The 26,814-nt window shown below is 37.6% G+C and overlaps 1 protein-coding gene across 1 annotated transcript in view; it reads right to left on the bottom strand.

Moving 5' to 3' along the window:
* The window catches only part of Morc1 (MORC family CW-type zinc finger 1), a 146,302-nt gene that overhangs the window by 46,135 nt on the left and 73,353 nt on the right, over window positions 1-26,814 (bottom strand). Inside the window, 7 exon segments of the mRNA XM_047565496.1 lie at window positions 2,529-2,573; window positions 2,576-2,602; window positions 2,797-3,002; window positions 4,747-4,846; window positions 16,173-16,311; window positions 20,883-20,988; window positions 22,993-23,121. Coding sequence (XP_047421452.1) covers window positions 2,529-2,573; window positions 2,576-2,602; window positions 2,797-3,002; window positions 4,747-4,846; window positions 16,173-16,311; window positions 20,883-20,988; window positions 22,993-23,121 — 752 coding nt within the window.

Raw genomic sequence — 26,814 nt, 5'->3', positions numbered from 1 at the left:
TATAGTCCCTTCCGCTCCCCAAATACAGCAGTGAGGTTGACCAGAGGCCTTATGAAACAAACACTTAAACAAAGGAGCATACACTGGGTTTGCAATAGAGAAGGATATTCCCACACAAGGAGATAAGCCTAGAACATACTGTGTGGGCTCTTTATCTCTTGGTTAGGAAATGTCCCAGGCTCAAGGTCCATTCTTAGGTGGCCAAGTGGGGGTCGAAAGACTAGATGGCATGAGAGAGCTTTTCTCAACACCTCTGCTCTCTACTAACCCTACTTCCTAGCTAAGCCAAAGCAATCATTTTTAAAAGGAAAATATGGTCACACCACTCTCCGGAATGAAGCTCCACCGTGGTTTCCCATTGCTTTGGGAATCAATGCAAATCCTTTTTCTCAAGGGCAACAGGACTTGTATGGTTTCAGTTATTCCCTACACATCTCCTACCACAGCCCCTTTCCATCTCTCTGCCCTGCCACCGCCTGTCTTAACACTTGGTATTCACTGTTGTGTCCCTGTTTAACAAATACTGTTTGCATTGCTTGAAAATGTTCTTCCTCTTCTGTTACTAATTTATATGGAATTCAATCCTAAAAGTGTAGGGACCATTTTTTTTTTCTGGAAAGATATCACTGTCCTCTCAGATATAGCTGAATCCTCCATTATTAGCATTTGTGCTATTGTGTCATATAAACTGCCTCAATAAAGTATGGTGACACATGCCTCTAGTCCCAGCTACTTGGAAGCCTGAGGTAGGAGGATTGCTTGAGTCCAGGAGTTTGAGACCAGGCTGGGCAAAACAGTGAGACTCCATCTTGGGGGTGAGGGGACAATATTCTGCAACCACAGTTGCAGTTTACATTTGACTGTGAAATTACTAATTCATTTATCTTTATCATTGGACTGTGTTTGATGAGGGTGAGAACTATATGTGGCTTTGTTTACAGTTGAACCCTGCAGGTGATCTACTGTGTATATAAATAAATATGTAAAGTCACACAAAGTATGTACATAAATATATGTATACACTGTGCATATGTATTCACTTTGTGTAGTTTTACATGTATGTATAGACATGTATACTAGACTAAGTTGACCCCTATATCTAATGTCTAAAATTTGTTGTTTTAACACTTGGGTACACTCTCTCAACTTCTCAATCCATTATGTGTTTTAAGAGCATACAATGTGTGTATAGAATAAACCAACAAATCCCAAATCTTGAACTACCCGGCAAATGAGTTTTTCTGGAATTCAAGGTTAAAGGAGATATGATTGAACTACATTTTAGATTACAAACATAACATACGGTACTTTGAACACAGCAAGAGCTGAGTAAATATCTGCTGAATGTATGAACCTGTACTTTCAAATATGACACATAATTCAGAGTCACAGAAAAAAAATTCTATAGATAATAAACAGATTCAGCTTGGCTCATATAGTTTCAAGAAAAGACTAAGGGCAAAAAATTCAAAATGACAGGGAAGGGGATTTCAAATATTTTAAGAGGATGAGCTATCCCAAAAGGGAATAAGAAAAGACTTCAGGGGGTAAAGATTTTTCAAAAAGAGTCTGCACACTATTTGCCAAAAGACAGTAAAAAGGAATGTATGAGATATTAAAGTAACTATTGTCCAAAAATAATTCCGTTTGAAAGAACCATGCCTAAAACATCTTGTCTCCCACCATGCCTAATGCAGTGTCCACCTTGGGTAGAAGTTCAGTAGATATTTTCTTATCAAATAAATTTATACGGTTTTCAGAGAGCCCATGCCCACTCTTTATGGGTGAACTTAATTTCTGGAAATAGTTAAAAGGCATTAGGAGCCAAATTTGATAAACAAAGTAGATAATCTCGACAATAAATTTTGGGTTATGAAAGATATAAAAAAGAAATTAGTAAGATAATATTTATAATCTTTCAGCAGTGAACCTAACATAGAATAAATACCTACTTGATTGTAAGCATTATATTGTTATGAACTGAATGTGAGGGAAAATTCTCAAACAATAGGAAGTAACATTGTAAGAATGAATGTATTGTGATTATTTTAAAAGGAACAAGCCCATTTGAAAACAGGAATTATGGGAGGGTATTTTTTTATTTGTTAAAATCAGTAGCATTACTTAGTTGTATACTGACATTATACCCATTTGTTTTTCTTTCTTTTGTTTTCCTTTTTTATTTATTTATATTTTTGTACAAAGGATTGAACCCAGAGCACATTACCACTGAGTTCCATTGCAGTTCTTCTAAAAAATTTTGATACAGCGTCTGCCTAGGTTACCCAGGTTGACCTCAAACTTGTAATCCTCCTTCCTCAGTTCTTTAAATTGCTGGGATTACAGTTATGTGCTATTGCACCTGACACTATTTCATTTCTCTAGAACCTTGACTACAGGGGTAGAAATCTATATACTTTAGTTAAGCATTTTTCTTATAAAGTTCCGAATACAAAATCCTAAAAATTAAAGGTTGGTTCTATATGAATATTTCTTCCTTAAATACAGATTTACCATCCTTTGCCCACCCAGGTATTCCTTGGGGTCCCTCCACTTGGCTGAGTTCCCCAGACACTGTGCTGATATTAACAATCTGACTTTTCTCTCAAAACAGAGAAAACAGGAGGGAAAAAATAGAAATTGGGACCCTGTCCAGGAAACACAGATTGCCATGTATAGCGTATAATTAGAGTGCTTTTAAATATGTGAAAATGAAGCAAAAACCTTTAGCTAATGCTATTTCCAGAACAAGTGAATCGTTATCTATTTCATGTATAAGAAAAAAGAAAAAAATACCTGAGATCTCTCAGCTAGTTGGATGTTTTCTGGCACAGCATGTCTCTGCTGCTGGGATTTCATCTTCTTCTGCATGGACTTCTTCGTAATTTTATACTCTGAAACATACTCTATATCAGAGTCTGTACTTTCTGTGTTTCTTTTTTGGCTTCTATGACTGACTGAAAGCTCAGAGGGTGAAAGAGATTCATGCTTCAAATCAACCACTGAAGATCTGATTTGGACATTTTCCTTAAAGAACAAAAAGCATATTTTTATTTTTTTTTGGTAGTCAACTTATTTATAATTAATTGCCATTTCCCTAACATTATAGTAGGTGATATTTCTTACAACCAACAAAACATTTAAAAAATCAAAAGCTTAGTCAACTTTAGCAAGTGTATACTGATGTAATGACTCATTAAGAATTTGATTCAGAAATAGCTGCAGAACAGGGCTGAGTCAAGAGATCTGATTTTGAGGCTCCCAAAATGAGAGCACACTACATTCTGACTTTCTCCCAACAGTGATTTACTTGCCATTGGCTCCCTGTTGCATGCGAGACCAGTCCCATCCCTGCTTCATCCCACATCCTGTCTCCTGCATCTTCCTGGCTGTGATTTCAACCAATGAAGGACGTATTTGCTAAGAGAACTAGTATATCTGTGCCTGCTCCTAAGAGTCTGCTCTCTCCTCTAAGAACCCAAAACTAACCAGTAGAAGACAAAAGGATGCAGCATGAGTGACACTGTAGAGTTCCTAAGCATGTCATTACCCACCACTGCTCAGCAAACCCTCTCCTCAACAGTGTGGAGGGCTCAAGGAAGTGGCTGGCTCTCATTTTTCTTCATATAAAGCACCATCACTTGGTAAAGTTGCATTACAGTTGTATATACTAGTTTGTTTATATTTAGGTAAAATCTTAAGGCATGAGATTATATTATTATTAAAGGTATTATTGTTATAGCACACATTTGGAACCCGTTTCTCAGGACCAGTCACTCACAAATGATTTTTCCTGCTCTCCACTTCAGGAAAATCCTGTTGTTGATCTAACTCTCAGACTCTGATCGCAATTTAGTATAAGCAAAATCAGTAGATTCTGAGTCCGGCTGTGCAATTTAGCTCTGTAGTGATTTTAGGAAAATTCCTATAAAAGGAATTGTATTGTGAGTTGTATTATGACGCTTCATCAGTTCCAACTACTTATAAGGTTCAAGGGTTCCTGACTCCTTGATATAGAAGTAGAAGAAGCAAATAAAGAAAACAAAACAAACAACAACAACAAAAAAACCACTCTGCAAACAAGTTTCTAATTTTTAATATGAATAGTGAAGAAGTCAAATACATAAAGTAGATTATATATATCTATCTGTCTAAAGTTTGTCTGGAGCTTCTCAATCTCATCATCTGCTGGTTAAGAAATATAAATAATTAAAATTATAAGGAGTTTTCTGTATATTTGTGTGGGGGGCTGATAAGACTGTAAATGTTACTTCTTTAAAAAGTTCTAAGGTTCAAAATGTTCTCTGAATCTGGAATTTTAGATAATAGACATTTGAGAAATACAATACTATAGGATATTTAGCAAACACAAGAAACAATGCAGGAATTATACATATAGCATATTTCTAGACATATGTACATCCAAAGACTGAATCTTTCTCTCTCTCTCTCTTGCCCTCTCTCTCTCTCTTTCACACACTCACACACACACACACACACACACACACACACACACAATCCTGGAAAGAAATACATTAAAATATTTAAAATGGTACCATGCAGTAAAATGATGGGAGACTTAAATTTTGTTTATGTTTTATTTTGTAAAATTTCCCTAATAAACAGATATCACTCTAAAAAGAAAAACAATGGTAATAAAATCTAAGTGCTTCACTTTCTGAACCTTATAAACCGTGATAAAGTTTGGCCCTTGATAAGACTCATCTTTCATGTGGGAAATATGACAAAAAAATGACTTGCGTCTGCTTTCAGTACTCACCTTAAGTGTTGAAGTAGGGCAGGTGCGAGTGAACTCAGCGATCCTACTCATAGGTATAAATTGAGGCTTTGTGGGAGGGAAATCAATAAGGCAGATTAAAGTAAAAATAACTTTCAATTGATATATTATACTAATTCAGTTATTTTTCATTTCTAAAAGAAGTGTCAAGATAGCACACCCCACCTACAACACTGTCCTGATTAGCAGTGAGCAGATAGTATAAGACAATCAGATTTGTTCAATTACTGAAGATTAAATGTCTTCTGAGGAAATGTGGGGCATCTCTGTGTCAAACTCTACCTGGGTCCAGCCTGTGCATCCCTTGTCTTCCCTCTGTTGAGACCCTCTGTCCCCCACCTGCAGGACCCAGGGTCTGTGGTGACCCCTGACTTCTGGCAGCAGCTCTCTCTGGCTCAGAGCTCTGGGTCTGAGATTCAGTGAACTCTCAAGGGTAAAGTGACTCTACCTGTTTTCCTAAGAACTGACGTGCTGTCACGTCTTCAACATTCGGTGTTTACCCTGTACTCTGAGGCACAGCTAGGGAGTAGGCGGGGAACTGTTCTCTGAGAAATGATTTCCTTTCAAGTTAATATTTGGATGTGGTCATCATGGCGCTAAGATGATCAGATATTAATGAAACACACAGAAGTAGCTTAGGAGTAGTGCAGACCCTGCCCTCTGGGTCTCTGCCCTTGTGAGATTCTAGCTAGGTGTCTGCTTATACTTCCTGTCTGACATGGCCCTTGTCCTTTCCTGGGCCACAGACTTCATCAGGGTATCCAGCTCAGTACAGGTTCTCTAGGAGAGAGTGTCTACCTTGCTCTTCTAGGTATCTTACGTCATAAATTGGAGTCCTGGCTCTAATTAAGGCTTGGATATACTCTGTTGAAAGCTTCTAATGCAGTTAGCCAATACAGATTTTGAAATCATGTCTTATTATATATCCTGAGATATGAATGCCTCTCAGTGGTACCTTACACCTGTAGGTACCTTCAAGGCAATCCTTCCACAGCTGAATTCATTAAGTCACCTCTGCACCTGAACCAACCCAACCAGTATTTCCTAATGTGATTTCCCTCTTGATTAACAGCACCACCAAACACTGAGATGACCACACTAGAGGCTTCAGTTTGTCTTGGTTCATCAAGACAACATCCCACACCTAATCAGTGAATTTCTGCACTTAAGTATCTTATAAATTCAAAACCTTTCACTAACCTCAAGTCAACACCTTTCCTAAAGGTCTTTCAATCACCTCCTTTCCTTCTTTCAGTTCACTCATTTCTCTAGTTCCATGCCACAACCACATTCTACACCATGTTATTCCTTTCATTAAATAAAGAGGATGGGATCTTCTACCACCTGAAGTCCACCTGCCAATTGCCCACCATTAGCCTGCAGACTGCCCACTTCCCACTGCCCACTGCTGCCTGGAAGTCCATTGTCAGTACCCGCAGGTGAGGTACTGAAAACCTACAGGGACACTATAAGACTACATGGTAGAACCTGTAGTGCCTCCGCTCCATACTGCTAGGTGGAAAAACACACAAACAACATGAAAAAACGAAGGAATAAAGCTCCTCAAACAAACCAAGATGTTCCAACAATAGAATCCATAAACAACTCAGTAGAAGAAATGTCAGAGAAGGAGTTTAGAAGGTACATAGTTCGACTGGCTTTTAAAATAAAGGATGGTATCAGAGAAAAAATACAGGAAGTGGAAGATCAGTTCAATAAAGAGGCAGAGATTATAAAAAGGAATCAAGCAGAAATCCTCAAAATGAAGGAAACAATATGAAAAATTCAATGGAAAATATCACCAACAGATTAGACCACTTAGAAGACAGAACATCAGACAATGAAGACAAAATATTTACTCTTTAAAATAAAGTCAACTGCCCAGAGAAGATGGTAACAAGCCATCAACAGAACTTCCAAGAAATATGGGATAACATGAAAAGACCAAATTTTAGGTTTATTGGAATAGACAAAGGCATAGAGATACAAACCAAAGGAATGCACAATATTCTCAATGACATAATATCAGAAAATTTCCCAAATCTAAAGAATGAAATAGAAAACCAATTACAAGAGTCTTACAGGACCTCAAATATACAAAGTTACAGCAGATTCACACCAAGGCACATTATAATGAGAATAACTAACATACAGAATAAAGATAGAATTTTAAAAGTTGTGAGAGAAAAAAGTCAAATTATATTTACAGGGAAACCAATTCAGATTTCAGCTGATTTCTCAACCCATACCCTGAATGCCAGGAGATCCTTGAATAACATATTTCAAGTTCTGAAAGAAAATGGATGTCAACCAAGAATTTGATATCCAGCAAAATTAGGCTTCAGATTTGAAGATGAAATAAAAACCTTCCATGATAAACAAAAATTAAAAGAATTCACAACCAGAAAGCCTGCACTACAGAACATTCAGCAAAATATTTCATGAGGAGGAAATGAAAAAAAAGAAACAATGAAAACCAGTGAAGGGAGGAACTACACTAAATGGAAGGTCCATTAAAGGAGAAACGAAGTCAAGTTAAAAGTGAAAAATAAACCAAAATGACCAAGAATACAAATCATATCTCAATAATAATCCTGAATGTTAATGGCCTAAACTCATTAATCAAAAGACATAGACTGGTAGATTGGATTAGAAAAAAAGACCCAACAATATGCTGTTTTCAAGAGACTCACCGCCCTATGAAAAGACACCCACAGACTGAAGGAGAGAGTTGGGGAAAAAAATATCACTCACACAATTGCATAAACAAGAAGGGGTTCCCATCCTTATATCAGACAAAGTGGACTTCAAACCAAAGTTGGTCAGAAGGGATGAAGAAGGACATTTCATACTGCTTAAGGGACTCATACACCAACAAGACATAACAATCATAAATGTATATGTCCCAAATAACAGAGCATTTATGCTTCTCAATTTCAAGAATCAAATAGAACACAACACACTACTTTAACACACCTCTCTTACCACTGGATAGATCTTCCAAACAAAAAGTAAACAAAGAAACTACATGTGTGTGTACTTACATGTAAATTTCCCCACTTTTGGGGAAAGGAAAAATGGCAGTGTATTACATACACAGTCCACATCCTACTTTTTCACTTAAAGATATTTCCTGGAGTTCTTTCTCTTTTACTTCTTAAAAAGCTTCCTCATACCCTTGGTTATGGTTTAGATATGAGATGTCTCCCCAAAATTCATGTGTGAGACAATGCAAGCATGTTCAGAGGTGAAATGGTTGGGTTATGAGAGCCTTAACCCAATCAGTGCACCAATCCACTTGAATGGATTAGCTGGGTGGTAATGATAGATTCCATTTTCCTTTTATTATTTTTCCTATTGACCATATAATTTTATTCCACTGTATGATACTTGCAGATAATAAGGTACTTCTCAGTGTTTACCAGTACTAAAAATTATGCTTAAGTGGTATAAATGAGACCCTGGAAGTTATAACACCCAAATGGATTTAGCACAATGTCCAGATATTAGTAGTACAAACACATTTGCATACTTAAGCAGCAGAATGGAAGACAACAGAACAAAGTAAAATAGAAAAAGAAAAGATTTGGTTTTCTTTTTGAAACATCTTCTATCAACATAGAGACACATACAGTTGGTGCACTAAGATAAATTTGCATGTTAGGTGTACTATATGAAGTTGACCTCAATAAAAAAAAGTTAAAAATTTGCCCTTTGATTCTAGTTAGAAATAGTTTTGACTAAAAGATATATTTATGCTAATAGATGATAATGTTCAGCATTGATTTGGGAGTTGGCCTACAATTTTTTAAATGTATTTTTAAAAAATCACACTTTTTAAATTTGAGGAATACATTTTTACATCTTTGATTGCATTTTTGCAAAGTAGAAGTCTGTCAACAGTTAATCTACTTCAAATTCTGTCTCAGTTACTTAATGAGTAGCTGTTTACTAATGATAATGTCTTTTTATCATCATCATCATCATCATCTTTTTGGATTTCAAAAAATAATAATTACCCTAGAAATTCTGCAAATATCAGTGTTTTTTAAATGACACTCATAAACTCTTTCAACCAGACTACTAAATGTCTTTACAAGTTCAAAAAATTCTGCAAATCTCAAACTGAATCAGTAAAAACTGCATAAACTGAATAGCCTCTGGAACAGAAAAAACTGAGGAATCCTTAAGCCAGGAATAAAAAGGAAATATCTGTGGTGAATGATCTAGAGAAAGAGGCAGAAATCCGAAGTCTGAAATTCCAGCTCTAGAGAGTTTTGTTCAGTCCATTTTGTATAGAACCAGGAATCTGCTTTTCTACAAATATGTGAAGTTGTTCTTATACAGATGGTCCAATAATCTTAGACTCACAACCTTGGAGAATGGAGGTTCTCTTTCTAATTCTGTATTCCTGCTGTGTGAGACTATAGAGAAAATATATCTGTGTTTCTGCAGTTAGAATTTCTGATTCTACTTTATTGAACTTGAGACCTGGACTAAAAGGAAGAAATCCTGGAACTTAATGTATGACTGATTATGGTGAGACCATCTAGGGATTTCCCTGAAGACACTGGTCTCTGGAGGGTGTGCTTACATTCTAAGGGAGGGATCTGGGACCACAGAGATGACCCTTGGCTGTAAAGCTGGAGAAGTGATCTTATCTCCTCCCTGGAAAAACTTATTTTTACTCCAAATATTAAGAGTAAAAGCCCAGGCTCCTTCCCAACGAGCAAAATAGTGTTGGGACAGTGGCTGCCACTGTCCTGTATAAATGCCCAGGTTCAATTTTCTTTTGTTTCAGAATTCCTTACAAACTCCAGATATATACAGGAGAACATCAGGTCTTACTTTCATGCATTCATTGCACCAGATGTAAGAACTAGAGTAAAGGGGAATCCACACAATTACTTATTATAATTAAATAACAATCTGCCCTACTCCATTATTCTCACATTTGCATTCAAGATAATACTAATAGATATATATACTTTTAAAATAATAGCTTGTGGTAAGAGATGGGCAATCACTGCTCATAGGTTCTAAAATTGGGGTGGCTTCTTACAAGTATCTAGCCTATTCCCCTTCTTTCTACAGGGTGGGGGGTGCAGTTGGTGGCTTGATGATGGAGGACTAGAGACAGACAGACCTGAGATCACTCAGCTTATATACTACACAGCCAGGACCTGAAACCAGGTACCCTGACACCAGGCCAATGCTGTCACAACCTCCCGCTGCTTCCTCCTCCTTCAACCATCTCCTGAGCATCGCTCTTTCTGCTCAGCTTTCCAAAGTGATTGCTCTGCTCTACAAATCTACTGAATATACACAGAGCTCCTCAAAAAAAAAAATTATAATTAGTATTACCTGTTAAGTTTTCAATTTCTCCTACCCAGAAAAAGTACCAATCTGAAGCGAACAAAGGAGAACAGTAGTTTAAACAGTTGTGAATTAAGAATTAATCATATATGTAAAATCCACCTTTGTTCCTAGTTGTTTATCCAGAGAGGCAATAGAGTTTAGTGCAGGAGCTGTGGGTCTGTAGTTAGACTGCACTTGTTGAAATCAGGGCTCTGCACTTCCTAAGTCTATCTTTGGCAAATTACTTTCCTGTGGCTCAGTTTCCTCATTTATAAAATAAAAATCAATCACAGAACTGTCATAAGGATGAAGTAAGTCTGTGTATTTAGAACACCTCTTACAGGTCACATTCTAAGTGCTATTATTTAATGCCTCCCTTCAGTCTTCTCAGTTTAGCTCCTCCATCTGTGTAATAGTATAGTGATAGTAATCATTCAGGTAGTTTTAAAATTCATCAAAAATATACAGAATTATGGAACTATTAGGGGAGAAATGGAAAGAAGAAAGGGAATTAAAACTAGGAGAAGTCTTTGCTTTTTACATTTAAAAAATCCCATGGCGATTAAATGGTGTCGTGTATATAGAAATGAATGGCAGACGAACCATGAAGCTAAACCTCAGTACCCCTCCCCATACAAGCTTCTTTCACAATCGTAACACAACTTTGCATTTATAATGCTGTTTTCTTTTCTAAAAGTGGTCCCCAAAATGATATAAAACTCAGGCTCCAAAAGTCAGAACTAGATTTGCCCTGGTTCTGAAGCATTTTAAACAATACTTAATCTTCAAAAGCCAGGAATTATTAACAGTGGTCCTAGCTCATATTTGGAGAAAGATGATTCTAGATCACTGTAAAGCAAAGGTCATGGATGAACATCGGCCTGTTCTCTAGGAGTATATGAGAATCCCTCATTGGTCCACCGTCTTCCCACCTGCATAGGAGGTTGGGACTTATCAGGAAAGACTGGCCAAAGGAATGGGAGGCTTAAACACACAGTTCAAGGTAGAAAACTGAGTTTGAGTTTTGAATTTCACTTTGTCCTATAGAATTGAGCCAGAGGAAGAAATCATATTAAGAATAAAACCAGGAAACAAAGGTTTAACAATGTTAAGTCAGGGATATGATGTAAGGGGTTTGAGTTCAAAATAGAAACAACAATCATGAAGTCCACTTTACTGAACTGAATTCAAAATGCAAAAAGTTCTGAGTAAGAGGAGAAATTAGGTCAAACAGGATTCAAATCTCAGAGGGAGAGGACACAGGCATGCTGGTGAGTAGCTTGCTTTGGAAGGAAGCCAAATACCTGTATTTTACTCAGCAGTCAGAATATAGGCCCTGAGGTATGTCCACAATACCAGAGAGTCCCTGAGAGTCCTTGCTTGGCATGCACACTCACTGAGAATTGGTTGGACATATAGTTCAGGTGTTTAAGGAGTTTTTGTGGGGCAGAGATCACACATTCTCTCTGGTGAAAATAATTTCAGGCAATATGCCTGAACTCTCCCACTCTCTCTGTCTCTGTTGATGTGAGCAGGAAAGACTGGCAAGCAGACAGGGATGTGATGTGGCATGACTGCTGGCCCCTGTCAAAGCTATTCTGACCTTCTCAGAGAAAGGACGTGTTCCCTCTGGACTTCAACTCATTTTGGCCTCCAGCAGCAGAGTTTGGTCACTTCCGTGAAACCCAGGATCAGACAGCAATGAACGGTATCCCTCAGTCCCCATCTCCAGAAAAAAAGGTGACTTATGAAACCAGGAACTGAGAATATCCTGGGCTCCCTGAACCACACCGTGACAAAAGCCAGGCTGCTATGATTACACTCTACCACTGGGTTGTCTGGGCTTCTTTTAGTGAACTGAAAATGCTCTGCTGTCAAGGAAGTGCGACATCAGCTTCTTGGGAAAGGATGAGTAAGAAAGACTGGACAAGCAATTCAAGCTAAGAAGTGGAGCCTCTTCTGCTAGGTATTTGCTGTGTCCAGCGCTGAGCCAGATGTGGTGGTGGGATGCACACAGAAGAAAAGCAGCACATGAACTCTGCTTTCAGGGGACATCCGGATTAGTTAGTCATCATCAGTTATTTTAACATCTCATCTGGTAGGCCATGAATTCAAGGCCCACAAGTGTTAACACATTCTGCAGTTATCCCTCTTGGAAAAGCAGTGCATCATCACAGAGGAATGAGATCTTTGTAGCAAGAGTAATAAAGTAAATATTTCATACTATTATACAATGAGTATAATAGCCTCTTGCTAGACAAGGGTCTTTAGGTGTCATAAATTTCAGATCATGGCAGTTTATGTAAGGAGGCTGAAAAGTACTCTTGATGAATAAATATGTTTTCAAAGGCATCTGTCACTGTAGTTACACAGATCTGAGATCTCGGCATCCTACACATAATGACGCATTAAAAAGATTAAACTCTAAATGGAAAAATGTGTTCACATTCTTCATTACAAAGTTGTATTCAATATGCAATTTCAATTTGAAACACACAGCTGAAAGTTCAGCAAGCCGCCTTTGCACCACGTTTTACTGCTAAAACAACCAACATGGGAATTGCTAGATTATACAATTTCATTTTTCTTTTTGTGAGTCCACATAAGCACTGCAAAAGAATAGGATGCAATTGCTGGAATTCCTTTTCAACAGGCATGGGATGTTATAAAGGATATTCATTTGATGGGAAATCTTTGAACATAACAAATGAAATCCAAATTCAGTCTCTGTAATCCCAAACATAATACTTTATTTCGAACAAGTGTAAGAACATTTTGGTCTCCAATAATATATGCAAAAGTTGGTCCGTTTCACCTGTAGTCAACCAATCTGATAAAATGAAAATTATTTGTTTTGTGAAGAATTTTTTATGAACTAAATTATTCCTCCCATCCTTCATTCATTGTTTGGTAAATACCTATTAGATGAAAGATCCAGGCCTATGTGACGATGAGAATACCGAGATGAATTAAAAATCACTGTTTATTTTCAAAGAAAGTACCGTTACAGTCTAAAGCAGGAGATGGACTGGATACATGACTAACCATATACCAGGTAGAAGGTAAAAACACGCTCTAAGAACGACATACACAAGACAAAGAGAATTGGAAGGAAGGAGATGTTTTACAGACAAGAAAATGGAAGAAGATTTCATAAAGGGTTTGACATTTTGGTTCTGGATCTTGAGGCACTGGAGGAAGGCCAGAGACCACAACAGACAAGAATGGCGGGGACAAAGGCACTCAGAACAATGAAGGGGAGATCCTGGGGAGAAACACAGAGCAGCTCAGAAAAGCACCATGCAGAGAGGAAGAAGGTGAAGCTAGAAAGGCAAGTCGTGTCAGATTAGAGTGAGCCTGGACTGTGGGATAAGGACTTAATATTAATTAGGAACTACTAATTCAGAAAGGCCTAGAGAATACCTAAGCAATAAGGTATTCTCTGCACAAACTTACTCATTATAGAACTATACTACCCACTAACATTACCTAGATTCAATGGGGGTAAATATAGTGTAATTTAATTCAGGGAATGAAGTTAGGATACGATGGGGAGAATTAAATGCATTTCAAGTAGTACCAAATAAATTCTGAATGAAATGTAATTAAAACTACGATCTGTGTCACAGTCATCTTTGCCACATAATAGAATACAGAGGAGAAATCTAGTTGTGACCTAAAACTGGGAAAGTGCTCAAACACATAGATATTAGTTGTATAACTCTAAGTTATTGTCTGGGTTGAAAAACAGAACAATTATCCAATTAGCAGCCAAGCAATCAAGTGACACAGTGAAAAGGGAAACACTTCATTTGGCCAGCAGGTGGCACTTGTCACTCAGTATAGAAACAGCTTGCAATGAGGAATGAAGCTGGATGGATTCAGGCACAGACCGCTCTATCATCTATTCAGAAGAAAGATTGGAATGGGCCGTTCCAGCAGCACAACCCGTAAGGAGGACCTTGGTTTGTTGAGAAAGCTTATCAATTACATGAGGGCAGCCCCTTTAGATGCTACAAAATGCACCACAGATGACAGCTCTTGAGTTTGCACTCTCCTGTTAGGTTTACTGAACTTAGCGCTTTCCTGTAGCAAATGCAATTTGCAATACATCAGTTTGTTGTTTTGTAAATATTCTTACGTCCTTTTTGTCTGTATTGATCCTATGAGACTGTGAACAAAATTGTGCTGGAATGAGGCAAAAAAAAAAAAAAAGAAAGAAATCCTAACTTTTCATTCAAAGATATGTAACTTGATTCAAGTTAGTTAACTTCTTTGAACTTCAAGTTTCTCTTTTGCTAAAAAAAAAAAAATGGCTATGGAAGTAACTGGCATGTTGTAGCAATTAAATAAGATACCATGTGGAAATGTTAGCCTTGGGCCCAGCTATTTCAAGTCCTTCTGGAAGACAACACCTAACCATCAGAATGCCTCTTTACCAGAATAGTTTCTGACTCACTGGGACCACTCTCAAATTAGGGCCTCCTGTGGGGGTACTGCTAGAAGCCGGACTTGGTCCCCACACACGGGTAGGGTTATGCAGGCTGGACTACCATCAGGATAGCACCATTCCTACCATAATCTACTCTCCTGGGTGTTGGCAACACAACACCTAGACCCACAAGCCTGGGTTCCAGAAAGACCCTGGATATACCCCAGCCTGCCTTTATTTTCCAAATCAGGATGCAAGCTGCCATCAAAGCTGAAATATAAGAAGGTAAGAAATAAAGTGTGCAGGTTTAAGTCAACTCTTAAAGTGGTCATTGGCACTGGGAGGCAGGAAGACAGAAGACAAGGTGGGCAAAACATAATTACAAGGCATATACCTTATGATTTCCTGATTTGAGAAAACAGGCGATAAACAGGGAGTCACGGTGGTACGCTCTGCAGTTCTTGATCTTCCAGTGGCACCTAGCCCACACTTAAATCCTGTCCACGCTGTACCTGAACGGAGCCCACACTAACTTCTGACTTCCGTTATCAAACCAACACTAGAAGCTTCACCAAGTATAGAAAGTTTAGCTGTGGTCTGGATGTGGAAGTGCTTAGAAGATGTTCCCAAAGAGGTTCTCAGGATCCTTCTAAGAGAGACCAAGATCCCAGTGAAAGGAAGGTCAGGTGTGCCTGTCATGTCAAGCTGTGTCTGACTTGCACCTCAGATTCCTTGTTAGGTGCAAGAAGCACAAAGGTAAACCTCTTTACCTTGGAAGAGTCCAGAAAGACTGGGGGTCTCAACTCCTGCTCCATCACAGAATTTTCTCTTCTAATGAGCCTTTTATTTCCTGACCTCTACAAAGGAGTCAACGCATTTGGACACATGCTGCTGACTGTCTCAAGTGCTATTTGAAAAGCTGACAGGCTATGCATAATAAAGTTAAAAATGTTGAATTTGGATGCTAACTCTATAAAATAAATAAAGATATAATTGTTAAGAAGATAAAACAATTTTCCTACATGTCATGTTTTCTTTCACCAGCAACTATTATGCTTACCCATGTTTATTATTAGTAATGTTTTATTTATTGAGTTTTCTTAACAAGTAAATATGACTTTGACTTTCTGTGTTAATAGGCTAATATTGTTTAAAAGAGCTCTTTACCTAAAATGTTCACACTCAGGGAAGAATCCTAATCAAACAGAAAAAGCCTAACCTTTGAAATCATACTGATTCACGTCCCCAATTTGCCCAGGTGACCTTGGACATGCTGGCTGAGCTCTATGAAGCTCCTTGTGCAGCTGTGGAGTAGAAATAAATGTTCCTGCTCCTCTCAGGCACTGTCGTTGCATGGAGGAGCTTAGGTATCCCATGTGCAGAGTTTTTTATAGAACTCTCTTCCCTTCTCTGGACTTACCCACTGAAATTGTTCTTAGGTCAAAAATTAAAAGGAAACAACAAAAGGAAGAAAAAAAGAGGCTACGCATTTTTCTTGGATAAACCACATTAGTCAATGTGCACATATGAAACCAACACCTCAAGAGTCACACTTGAATTTGTAAAGAATTAATTACAGCTCACCTTTGGTTGCTGTTCTGCCAGTTTATTTTGATACCTTTGGACGGATTCTGTAAGTTGCCTCTCTTTCTCATTTTTTGATGGTAATACTGTGCTTATGGTGCCCAGGGGGATGGAAGGCAGACTTTCTACCTGCTGACAACTTCAGAATCAACATGTAAGAGATTAACAACAGGAGGAAATGCGAAACTATTCTCTGTAAAAGATGGTTTACTTCTGCAAGTAGTTACATTTTCTGTCATATCTTTAAAGATCAAATGCAAACAAAGATCATTATATGGATGACGTTAGGTAACACATGACCTTAAATTTCCAATTTGCACAGAAAAGAGCTAAATGGAAAAGGTGGAAGGTAGCATATATTTAGGAAGATGGGCGAGTATTAATTATTTGCTAATGCTTCACTTATCCTACATTTTCATGAAAGGAGGTCTTTTGCAAAAACTTTTGGGGATCACTGAGTTTTATCTCATTACTGCCAAACATTCTCCCCACCCCGGCAAAAAATTGAGGGTAGAAATCTATATATCTCTCTAAAATATATCAAATAATTCTGCCTTTGAAACACATGAGTCCTTTGACTTAGGATCACTGAGAAGACAAGTGACTGTGCTGTGATCTGACAGCCTGGGCCAGGCGGGGCGTGGGGGGTGCACTGAGACTTGAGACCTTTCACCAAATGGCCCTGGTGACTCTGACTGCAGCTTGCTTCCCTAAGACCCTGCTACTGTCAGTGTCTGCCCTTGGCAGTCACCCTGCCTCCCAGCCTACGTGCCGGGGAATCAGGAAGAATTCCGTGTAACTGAACAATAAACAGGTCCTGGATGTGGATACGTACTTTCCTCATTATGGTTACAAAAAATATTAAGACTTTAGAGACACAAGGTTTGGAAGGCTGGAGACCATTTTTCTTCCTTACTTTTGCTTTTGTGACTTGATTCTGGGAAACTGAGAGAGCCAACTGTTAAAAAGACATGATTTTGTTCACCTTGGTACTGAGGCTTGACATGGACAGCAAGTTTGCTTCCCACTGGGCACAGCGCTGACTCAGGGCATGGTAGGGGAGGAGCAGGCGGGGAGTGAAATGTTGAGGTCAGCTCTTGGTCAAGTTCTAGGTTCAGGAGTTTTCTATTATTGATATGTGGGAGGTAGTGGGAGGTTCACGGGGTTCCCAAAGAGAGGAGGAAGGGGCAAAGTTTGTAGAAAATGCATGTATGTTAGACTAGGAGAGGGAGAAGGTGGTGTGAACAGGAAGAGGGCCTTTCGTCTGAAACAGGGAAGCAGATCAAAATTGCCATTTCTCTGTTTCTCAGGGCTGCAGCATATATTTTTCTTGCCCTCTAACAACAGAGAAGAGTGAGAAACGACAATCAAATTCAAGCACTACTGTGAAGAAACACTTAGTTCCACCCACATATGTTGTTTGCTATTATTGTTATTTTCAAAGAAAGGTGCTAGGTAAACAAATTCTAGGGACAACTACTATATATACTGCCACCCACAGTGTGAATTTGAAGACATCTGTGGGGTGGTACCTACATACGCCTCTATTTCGTTTGAGGAAAGAACCTTGCAGCAACAGTAAGTTTTTATTCAGAAGAGAAAAAAACCTCAACTATTTAATTAAAATGAAATCCATTCAATTGTCTTCATTTAAATTTTTTTGAAAATAATGCAATTTGGATATGCAATAAAACCCACAGATGTTTTTTAACATCCTTTTCAAAATACAGACTTTTTTGGTGCAGCCAAGTAACAGGCGTCATTTTTACCCTGCTGTTAAAATGATCCCTACTTTCAATGCAGATAAATGCATAGCATGACTGTAATGGAAGTGTACTGATATCTGTTTCTCAGGCACTGTGATAACAAGGCACAGCCTTTCTCTGTGCTCAAACTGGAAAACAAAACGAGGCTTCAGTGGTTTGAAAAAGAATGGCTCCATTTTACCCTACACAGGTTACTGACCCTGAATACTACCATTTGTTAAATGGTGTATTTTGGTTACTAAAAAGTATTGAAATGAAATTGGGCTTCCTGAGACATAAAAGGATGCCTTCTGAGAGAGACTGGAAAGGCAGAAAGAGTACATACAGATTCTGCATCAGAAAACTGGCTTCCAGTCCAGCTGTAGAGAGGAATCCTTGGTGAGTCACTGGGTGTTTCTCAGCATGTCTGTTTTCTCCTCCTCTGGGAAAGTTCATAGGACTTTTGTAAATGACATGACATGTAATTGCTGTGAAAGAGCAACTATTCTGGTTCCTGGTCAAGTTCTGGTTACATGGATGTCGTTCATTCAAATGTTCTTTATTGCCATTGAGACTGTGACAAGTGGCAATTAACTACTGACAACAAGCTATATTTTCTGTAAATACAGACAATGACACTTTTCACCTCATTACTCTGTCCCTTTACTCAAACAATGTTGCCTAATAAACAGCTTTACTTCACTCCTCATCAATTTAATGCACTTATTTTACATGAGCTATCCAAATCTAATGGTATATATGACTCAGGGAATGTTTCAAGGCATACTCCTAGCAGGTGCAAGGCCCAGACTATGATACTGAAAGAGATGACTAACTGAGAGCACCCGAAGAATTCCTTTTTTCCCAGGAGGCATTTTAGTGATACCATCGTTGATGAGCTCCCCATTCAGGAAGAACTAACTCTTAATTAACTTCAAATGTAATTTTGAAAAAGATGTTTAAAAATATGTATGGGTTGTATTGCACTTTGAAATTTATTATTTCCAAAAATCTTTAAATGAACACAATTAAATCGAATCAGGAGTTTTTCTTTACATCTCCCCTAAAACTCCTGCTGCCGCTTTATGAATATTTTTATCACAATCTTTTCAGTGGAAATGAAATACAGATGGTCAATATTATGTTGGTGTATTTAGAGAAACAAGAACTTAAAAATTATAAACACTTTCTGCATTGTATATTTTTAAAGTCTGTTAGTTTTCTGTCAACACAACTAAATTTGTCTTGCCTCTCTTCACAAGTGTCAATATTCTGATGCGTAAGAGACAATGAATGTAGCTTTGAAACTTATTCTAAAAAAAGTTCTGCAGTGGTATTCCTACTGTTCAAGAGAAGAGGGTGAGAATGTGCCAATTCAGGGACCATGTCAAACTATAAATAAAGGAAACTGTAAAGGACAGTTCAGTGAGGCTGACAATGACCAAGACTGGTCTACAACATAGCTATGTGGTTAAATCTGTGGGAGTAGCCTCGGTCCTGGTGGTATGTTATCAAGGGACACCCCCAACAGAGGCCAGGAACTTTCAGTAGATTGTCCTGATAGCTGGACTTGGAGAAGATGCTTCGAGATTCTTTTATTATACCCCATTCTAAGGAAGAAGAAAGAGAGATGGAGAGAGGTTATATCATTTACTCAGATTTCAAAGCCAGTGGAGCCAGGAGTCAAATCCCAGGCTGAGCTTGGACTTTAAATATCATTGTAGGCTGTGTGAAAAGTTTTTGGCTCATGTTAAGTGATTAATATTAACCATTGTAAATATAAAAACTGAGCTGGTGCTGTTTTATTATTTAGGAGATAGTTAAGCCTCAAGTTAGGGATGGAATCAGGCTAATAGTCAAAAGATTCTGGCCAGTGACTCATGAACAGCTTTCCTAGTCACAGGTTTGGGTTCGATTCTGACGTTTCTAAAATGAAGAAGTGAAACTAGGCGTATGTCTCACAATCATGCTTCCTGGAGCGCTCAGTCTTCTGCTGAGAGTAGGGGGCAGAAATGGGAAGTGGCCTCCTCTGGTCCTCGGTTCCCAGCACGAGGACAATTCTGCATCTATCTGTTGTACCTATTTCATGTCTGTGACAAATTTCACTTAGGAAAACACAGGTCATGTTTCAAAACAAGAAAGGGAGAGTGAAAAACCCTGGGACATGTGAGACGTAAGAGCCCTTGTACCCCCTGACATTTTCCTTCAGTCAGTAAATATAACTAACCCGGAGACTCCAGGCAGAAAGGGTTTAACAGCAGTTTCTGAATATTTACTATTTTTTAAATGTTTGCTCTTTTTTTCAGAGCTGGATAAAAATAACCAAACAGGAATTTTTACCCTAATGTCTATATTAGCAATATTGATTCACCTATGTTTAAGTCGAAGGATGAAGATTGTGTGGAAGCAATGTTCCAGTTAGGGGTGCCCTTGTTAAAGGGGGAGTACTAGCTCTTTTTTCCCCTAGGGAAAGAATATTAATCTAACAGAACTTGTAATAACATTGACATTCATCAATATTTAATCATTCTTTTTCCTGTTTTAGTCTGAACTTCTTCCTCTAAGAGCATGAAGCAATGAAATCAATATATGACTTAAATAGGAAAGGTGCATGGTCTATCAGTTTAATGCCCCTGGATACACCCCCTGAGTCAGACTCCTGTCTGATCAGGTTGTATGCTGTGTGAAAATGAACCGGAAGGCAGAACTCAGGAGGCTGTAGCCTCTGCCCATGGAAGTGCGGAACCGCACACCCGACATCTGAAGATTGCCACATCTAGATCTGTTTCATCCAGTGGAAAAGCATACTAACTAGTCTTTTCACAAGTAGCAAGGGGCTAGAAAGAGTCCAGAGACCAGCGATTAAGCTAAAATCCACTTCTATCTGACACTTTCCAGTTTCATAATATGGACTTTAGGAAATAATCATGGATAAAGAATTTTTAGAAAACAATCAAAAAACTACCTGTTTTCCAGGAGGTTAGGATTATTAGCACAAATCCACATGTCATGAAATTCTTTTTCCTGATAATTAGTAGAGGAAGGTAAGACTCTCCATTTAAGACAGAGATCTGATAAAAAAAAAAAAAAACACACACACACACAAAGAGACCACATCAAAAATGAATCTATCACAGAAATCTGTCAGTTTGCATCTACCAAAGTAGAGAATCCTTCATCTCACACCATTTTGCTAGATAAATTCTATGAGTTACTCTAAGATCCTATCAAGAAATGTAGCTGTTACTCTTAATACTATGGCTTCAGTTCTTTTCAGTTGGATTCCGTTACTTTTAGCCAGAAGAGCCTTAATAGATTCCACTCTACCTCTTCTTAAACCACATTAAGAATCCCAGTGACCGTGACTCTCCCATATTCTCTGGTCTATTCACCATCTGCTGACATCACCATCTGCTGTCACCAATCATGTGACTAACATAGGAAAATCAAGGTCTCTATGTAATTTATGCATTTTCTTCTTCTGTACTTTCCTTTGTTCTTATTCCAGTCTCAGTCTGCAGTTTCTGATTGTCCATTTCCCCTTACGGTCCCTCTTAGCCTTTAGGCCCAGGGTACATCACTGTCTCTAGGTTACACTTAAATCTAATCCTGGATTCCCTCTTGACACAGTGCTACTCGCTATTGGGGAAATAACCTGTCTCTGTTCATCTATGGCAGAGACAGTTTGCATGGTTGTTTAAAACCTGAATAGCTCCACCTCTTACTTCCTCTATGATTTTGGACAAATGACTTAATTTCTTTATGTTTCCATATGGTGGCCTGTAAAAAGAGATTAATATTACAGTTATATAAAAGAGTTATTAAGGGTGAAATGGCATAATAATGATGATGACGATAAAAGTCAACACTGCTAGACCCCTTCCTAAGGACTTGGTAAACTTCACACTTACTAATGCATGTTATTCTCACAATACTACCACAATGTAGCTACAAGTACTAGTCTCATTCTATAAGTGAAGAAACTGAGGCCTTGAGAGGCCAAATATTTTTCCCTGTTGCATCCAGCTCTCAGGTACTACAGATAAGATTCAGACAGTACCTGGCACATCAAAACTATAAAGTAATTGTTAGCCATTATTATCATCTGATAGGTTGTCAGATACTGTCATTGATTTCCTCAATCAGACCTTCTAAATATCTGTCTCACTGCCACAGACCAGTTCTGACATTTACAATCTTTCACCTAGATCTTAGATTGCAATAGCAGGATCCTCAGAGGTCTGACTCCTCCCTTCATCTGATCCTCCACAAATCACCCTTCACTGCCTTACATACAAGTTCCACCTTGCTAATTGGGTCCACCCTGGAATACTCCCAGGCAAAGGTTTGGGGAGCTGTCCATGGCACAAGACTTCTATGAAGTTTTACATGTACTGGGGACTTTTGTGTTTGCTTGTCTGTTTTCTCTATTGGACTGTCTGCCAAAGAAAGTAAACTGTCCTCAATTCCATAACCCATCGTTCATAGCTGGAAAGCAGACCAAGTGTTCAATGACTCAACGATATTACTCTTCTACTGAAAAATTCCCAATATCTCCCTATGTTTATCAAAGTTAAAATTCATCCTGGAATTCAAGACCCTCTAACATGTTATCCAAAATAATATTTTTGTCTTTCATTATTTAGTCATTATTTATACATTCAGTTGCCAATTACAAAATTCTCATTATGTATTAGACTTAGCACTACATATTAAAAACAGAAAAATGGCTACTTCTATGACTCCACCATAAATGTTTTAAAAGTTGAAGTATACACCTGATAACTAATTCCTGTCTATGGAGAAGGAAGCACCCAGCCAGGGAGAAGTCTTGGAGCTGAGCCCAGCAATGCTCTGGTATTGTCTAGCTTGATCTAGTTAGGTCTAAGAACCTTGTCCAACTTACCAAATTTTCCCCTACTGTCAATTATTTTAATCTCTCTTCTAGACTTCCTGAAAACAAAGACCATGGCTTACCCAGCTGTGTCTCCCTACTCCACCATTTCTTAATACCATAACTTTCATATTTAGATATTCATTAATATTTACCAATTAAAATGAAATTAAATACATACCACACTGTACCATGAATGGGATGGCCATGGCTTGTCTTCTTTGATACTGAAGGGAATCTGAAGATGTTTCCATGTCCTTGCTATGTTGGTATCCAAATTCATTCCAATATGACGTTAAATTTCTGTTACCTAAAACAAAGAAAGCAGGCAAAAAATAATGAGAGAAAATTTTTGCATTTTTTGAATTACCTGCAATAAATATGCACGATCTTTACAATAAAACTAAAGACAATAGCAGTTATAATTTTTTTTAAAAAAGTTACAATAAAGCCTATTGACATTTAAAGTATTGTTTTTAAATATTCCCAGGAAGGAATGTACTAATTAAACTTTAAAGACCACTTTTAAAATTATTGGTACAAATATTTATTATTCCCATCACACAGTTAGAGTTTCTTTACCATTTATTATCTCTGGCTCCTTTTCTTTCCAGTCTTCATTATTTGTGCCCTACCCTAGACCCAAACTTTATCCACTCTCCTTGCTTAGAAACGCCACACATCGAAGACCACTGTAGAGACCTCTTTAAGAAGTTGTGCTCTTATCCTTTGATCTAGCAAGTGTACTGTTAGGAATATATTATAGCATTGATTGGGGAAAAACTAGAAAAAAATATAAAAGCCTATGAATAGAGAACTGATAAGTTCCATTTGCAAATAATGGAACACTGGGAAGCCTTTAATACAAGGAGGAAGAGCAATGTATAGTACTGCACCAAGAGCTTCAAGAGACAGTTTAAATTTTTAAAACAAGATATAAAATAGAACTCCTAACATAATAAGCTTTTGTAGCTTATGAAAAGCATATACAAACTGGGCATGGTGGTGTATGCCTGTAATTCCAGCAACTTGGGAGGCTGAAGCAGGAGGATCACAAGTTTGAGGCCAGTCTGGACAATTAAGTGAGAACCTGTCTCAAAATGAAAAATAAAAAGTACTGGAATATTGTTCTGTGGTAAACCACCCATGAGTTCAATTCCCATATACATATAAAATTATTATGAATATACTTTTCCTGAAGGGATGCAAAACAAAGTCTCTTTTATTAGTACTCTTTTATTAGTACATTATAATTATACATGACAGGGGAATTCATTGTTGCACATTCATATATGCACCTCATATACAAAAGAAAGTTTTGATAGTAGATATCTTTATAGAAAAAAGGAAGCTGAGAGGAATCAAGGGAAAACACTTTTACATTTCATTTTGAATATTTTGAGTATTTTTGCAAGTGCATGTATTACTTGAAAAATCTTTTTAAAATTTTTTAGACAAAAAGAATCCATGTTTGCTAATTTATTCAATATGGTAACCCCTAACCACAAGGCCATGTGGCTACTGAGCTCTTGAAATGTGGCAGATACAGAACATTTCCATCAATGTCCAAATTTCAAAAAGTGTATTCTGAAAAGCAAATCTAGAAATACATAAATAGTGTCACCACTGAAATACTTTAACATATGGCTGTGTAATTCATGCAAAACACAAATAGTGTCCTTCCTATTCCTGCTAAAAACTCAGGCCTAGAATGCTATGAATTTTTAAGATCAGTAGAGGAAGAACTCAGCCTTCAAAATGGACATACTTGTTGAGCTGGACCAAAAACAAACCTCACAAATTTCTTCTGCTTACAGAATTCCAAGCTGCTCTTGCCCTCAATTCTCCTTTGTATTCTGCTTTTTCTGCTTTCACTTCCAACTCTCAGTTTCTGCTCTTTGCTCAGTATGTGGTTTTAGTCCACCTCATATTTCACCTTTCTGCCCAGCAGGTCCTGGGGCACTACTTTAGAACCTGAGGCTCTGCTTCCCTGATTTCCACATTAACCATTTGGTCTTCACTACATCAAGGCAGGAGTGAGACAGAGTAAAGACATGGGTATGAGTGCTGGACTGTCACATGTTAGCTGTAGTGGGCAAGCCACTAAGTTTTATTACCCATAGAGCGAGTGATTATAATAACTTGCCTTACAGGATTAGCATTATTGCAGATTCAATGTGAAGGCACTTTAAAAACCATACAGCCTGGAGCATTCTGGGAAAACAACAGAGTACGAGACACCAGAAATCTGTTTCACCACCTAGACAACCATTGAACTGATAGAATATAATAATTAAAAAAAAAAAAACAAACCAGCAAACACTAGAAAGAAATGATGAGAATTTGATTTCCAGAGTCACAACATTATCAGATTCAAATGTAGAACTTTCGACGACAACAAAAAACAAAGTGTTTGAGGCAAGTACAGTTCATTCAAAAGAAAAAAATAAACCAACAGAAATTGTCCCTGAAAAAGACATGGTGGCAGATCTACCACACAAAGATTTTGAAACAACCATCTTAAAAATATTAAAAAAAAAAAAAAACCTAAAGGAAATCATGAGAAATGTCAAGAAAATAATATAAAAAGAGAGTAGAATATCAATAAAGAAATAGAAGGCTTTAAAAAAAATCAAAAAGAAATCCTGGAGCAAAAAATATACAGTAAGTGAAATGAAAAAATTCCCCGGAGGGATTCCAATGCAGTTTTGAACAGGCAAAAGAACCAATAAACTTGAAGTAAAGATAGTAGAAAGAACAATTAAAGAAAAGAAAATATAGTCTAAGGGACCAAGGAGATCCTATCAAGGGGACCAACATACACAATGTCAAAATATTTAAAGGAGAAGAGGAAAAATTAGGAGGCAGAGATTACTTCAAGAAACAATGGCTGAAATGTACACGTTTAACAACATAAATATAAACAATCAAGTAGCTTAAACAACTCCAAGAAGGGTAAAGTCAGAGACTCAGATCAAGACACATTATAACCCAACTGTTGAAAGATGAAGAGAAAAAGAATTTTGAAAGCAGAAAGAGAAAAACAATTCATTTCATACAAGGAATCTTCAAATAAGGTTATCAACAGATTTCTCATCGGAAACTTTAGAGGTCAGAAAGCAGTGAGCCAGTATATTTAAAGTTGCTCAAAGAAAAAAATCTGCCAACAGAGAATCCTATATCTCCCCCCACCAAAAAAAAAAAAAAAAAAAAAAAAAAAATCTTCAAAAGTGAGAAAGAAATTAAGACATTCATAGATAGATAAACAGAATCTGAGAGACTTCATTACCACTAAGACCTGTCCTACAAGAAAGCATGCCTGTAATCCCAGTGGCTCAGGAGGCTGAGGCAGGAGGATCACCAAGTTCAAAGCCAGTCTCAGCAAAAGTGAGGTACTAAGCAATTCAGTGAGATCCAGTGTCTAAATAAAATATAAATAGGGCTGGGGATGTAGTTCAGTGGTTGAATACCCCTGAGTTCAATCCCAGGTACCCCTCCCACAAACAAAGAAATGATAATGGGAGCTACTGAGAATCCTGAAGGTTAACATTAAAGGATACTTGATAGTAACTAGAAACTGTGTGAAGAAATACAGATATACTTAAAGGTAAATACATGGGAATTACAAAAACTAACACTATTGTTGTAATTGTGTAAAACTACTTTTTTTTCCTCTATAGAATTTAAGAGACTAATGCATTAAAAGATATTATTTCATGTCTTTTACAGACAGTGTACACAGGTATCACCGTGGAAAGGGTGGAAGAGCTTTTTTATGGAGACCTTTTTATGTTATTGAACTTGAGCTGATATAAATTCAAATCAGAAGTTATCACTTTGATGTGTTAAATGTGATCCCCACAAAGGCAATGGCTGAAAAATACACACAATATGAAATGAGAAAGGAATTTAAATGTTTTGCTACAAAAAAAAAAAAAATCAACTAGACACAAAAGAAGACAGTAATGCAGGAAAGCAGGAACAAAAAAGCTGTAAGGCATAT

Source organism: Sciurus carolinensis, chromosome 9 (genome assembly GCF_902686445.1).
Source record: "Sciurus carolinensis chromosome 9, mSciCar1.2, whole genome shotgun sequence".
Lineage (NCBI taxonomy): Eukaryota > Metazoa > Chordata > Mammalia > Rodentia > Sciuridae > Sciurus > Sciurus carolinensis.
The sequence above is the reverse complement of the archived record's forward strand: the minus strand, read 5'-3'. Positions and strand labels throughout refer to the sequence as shown.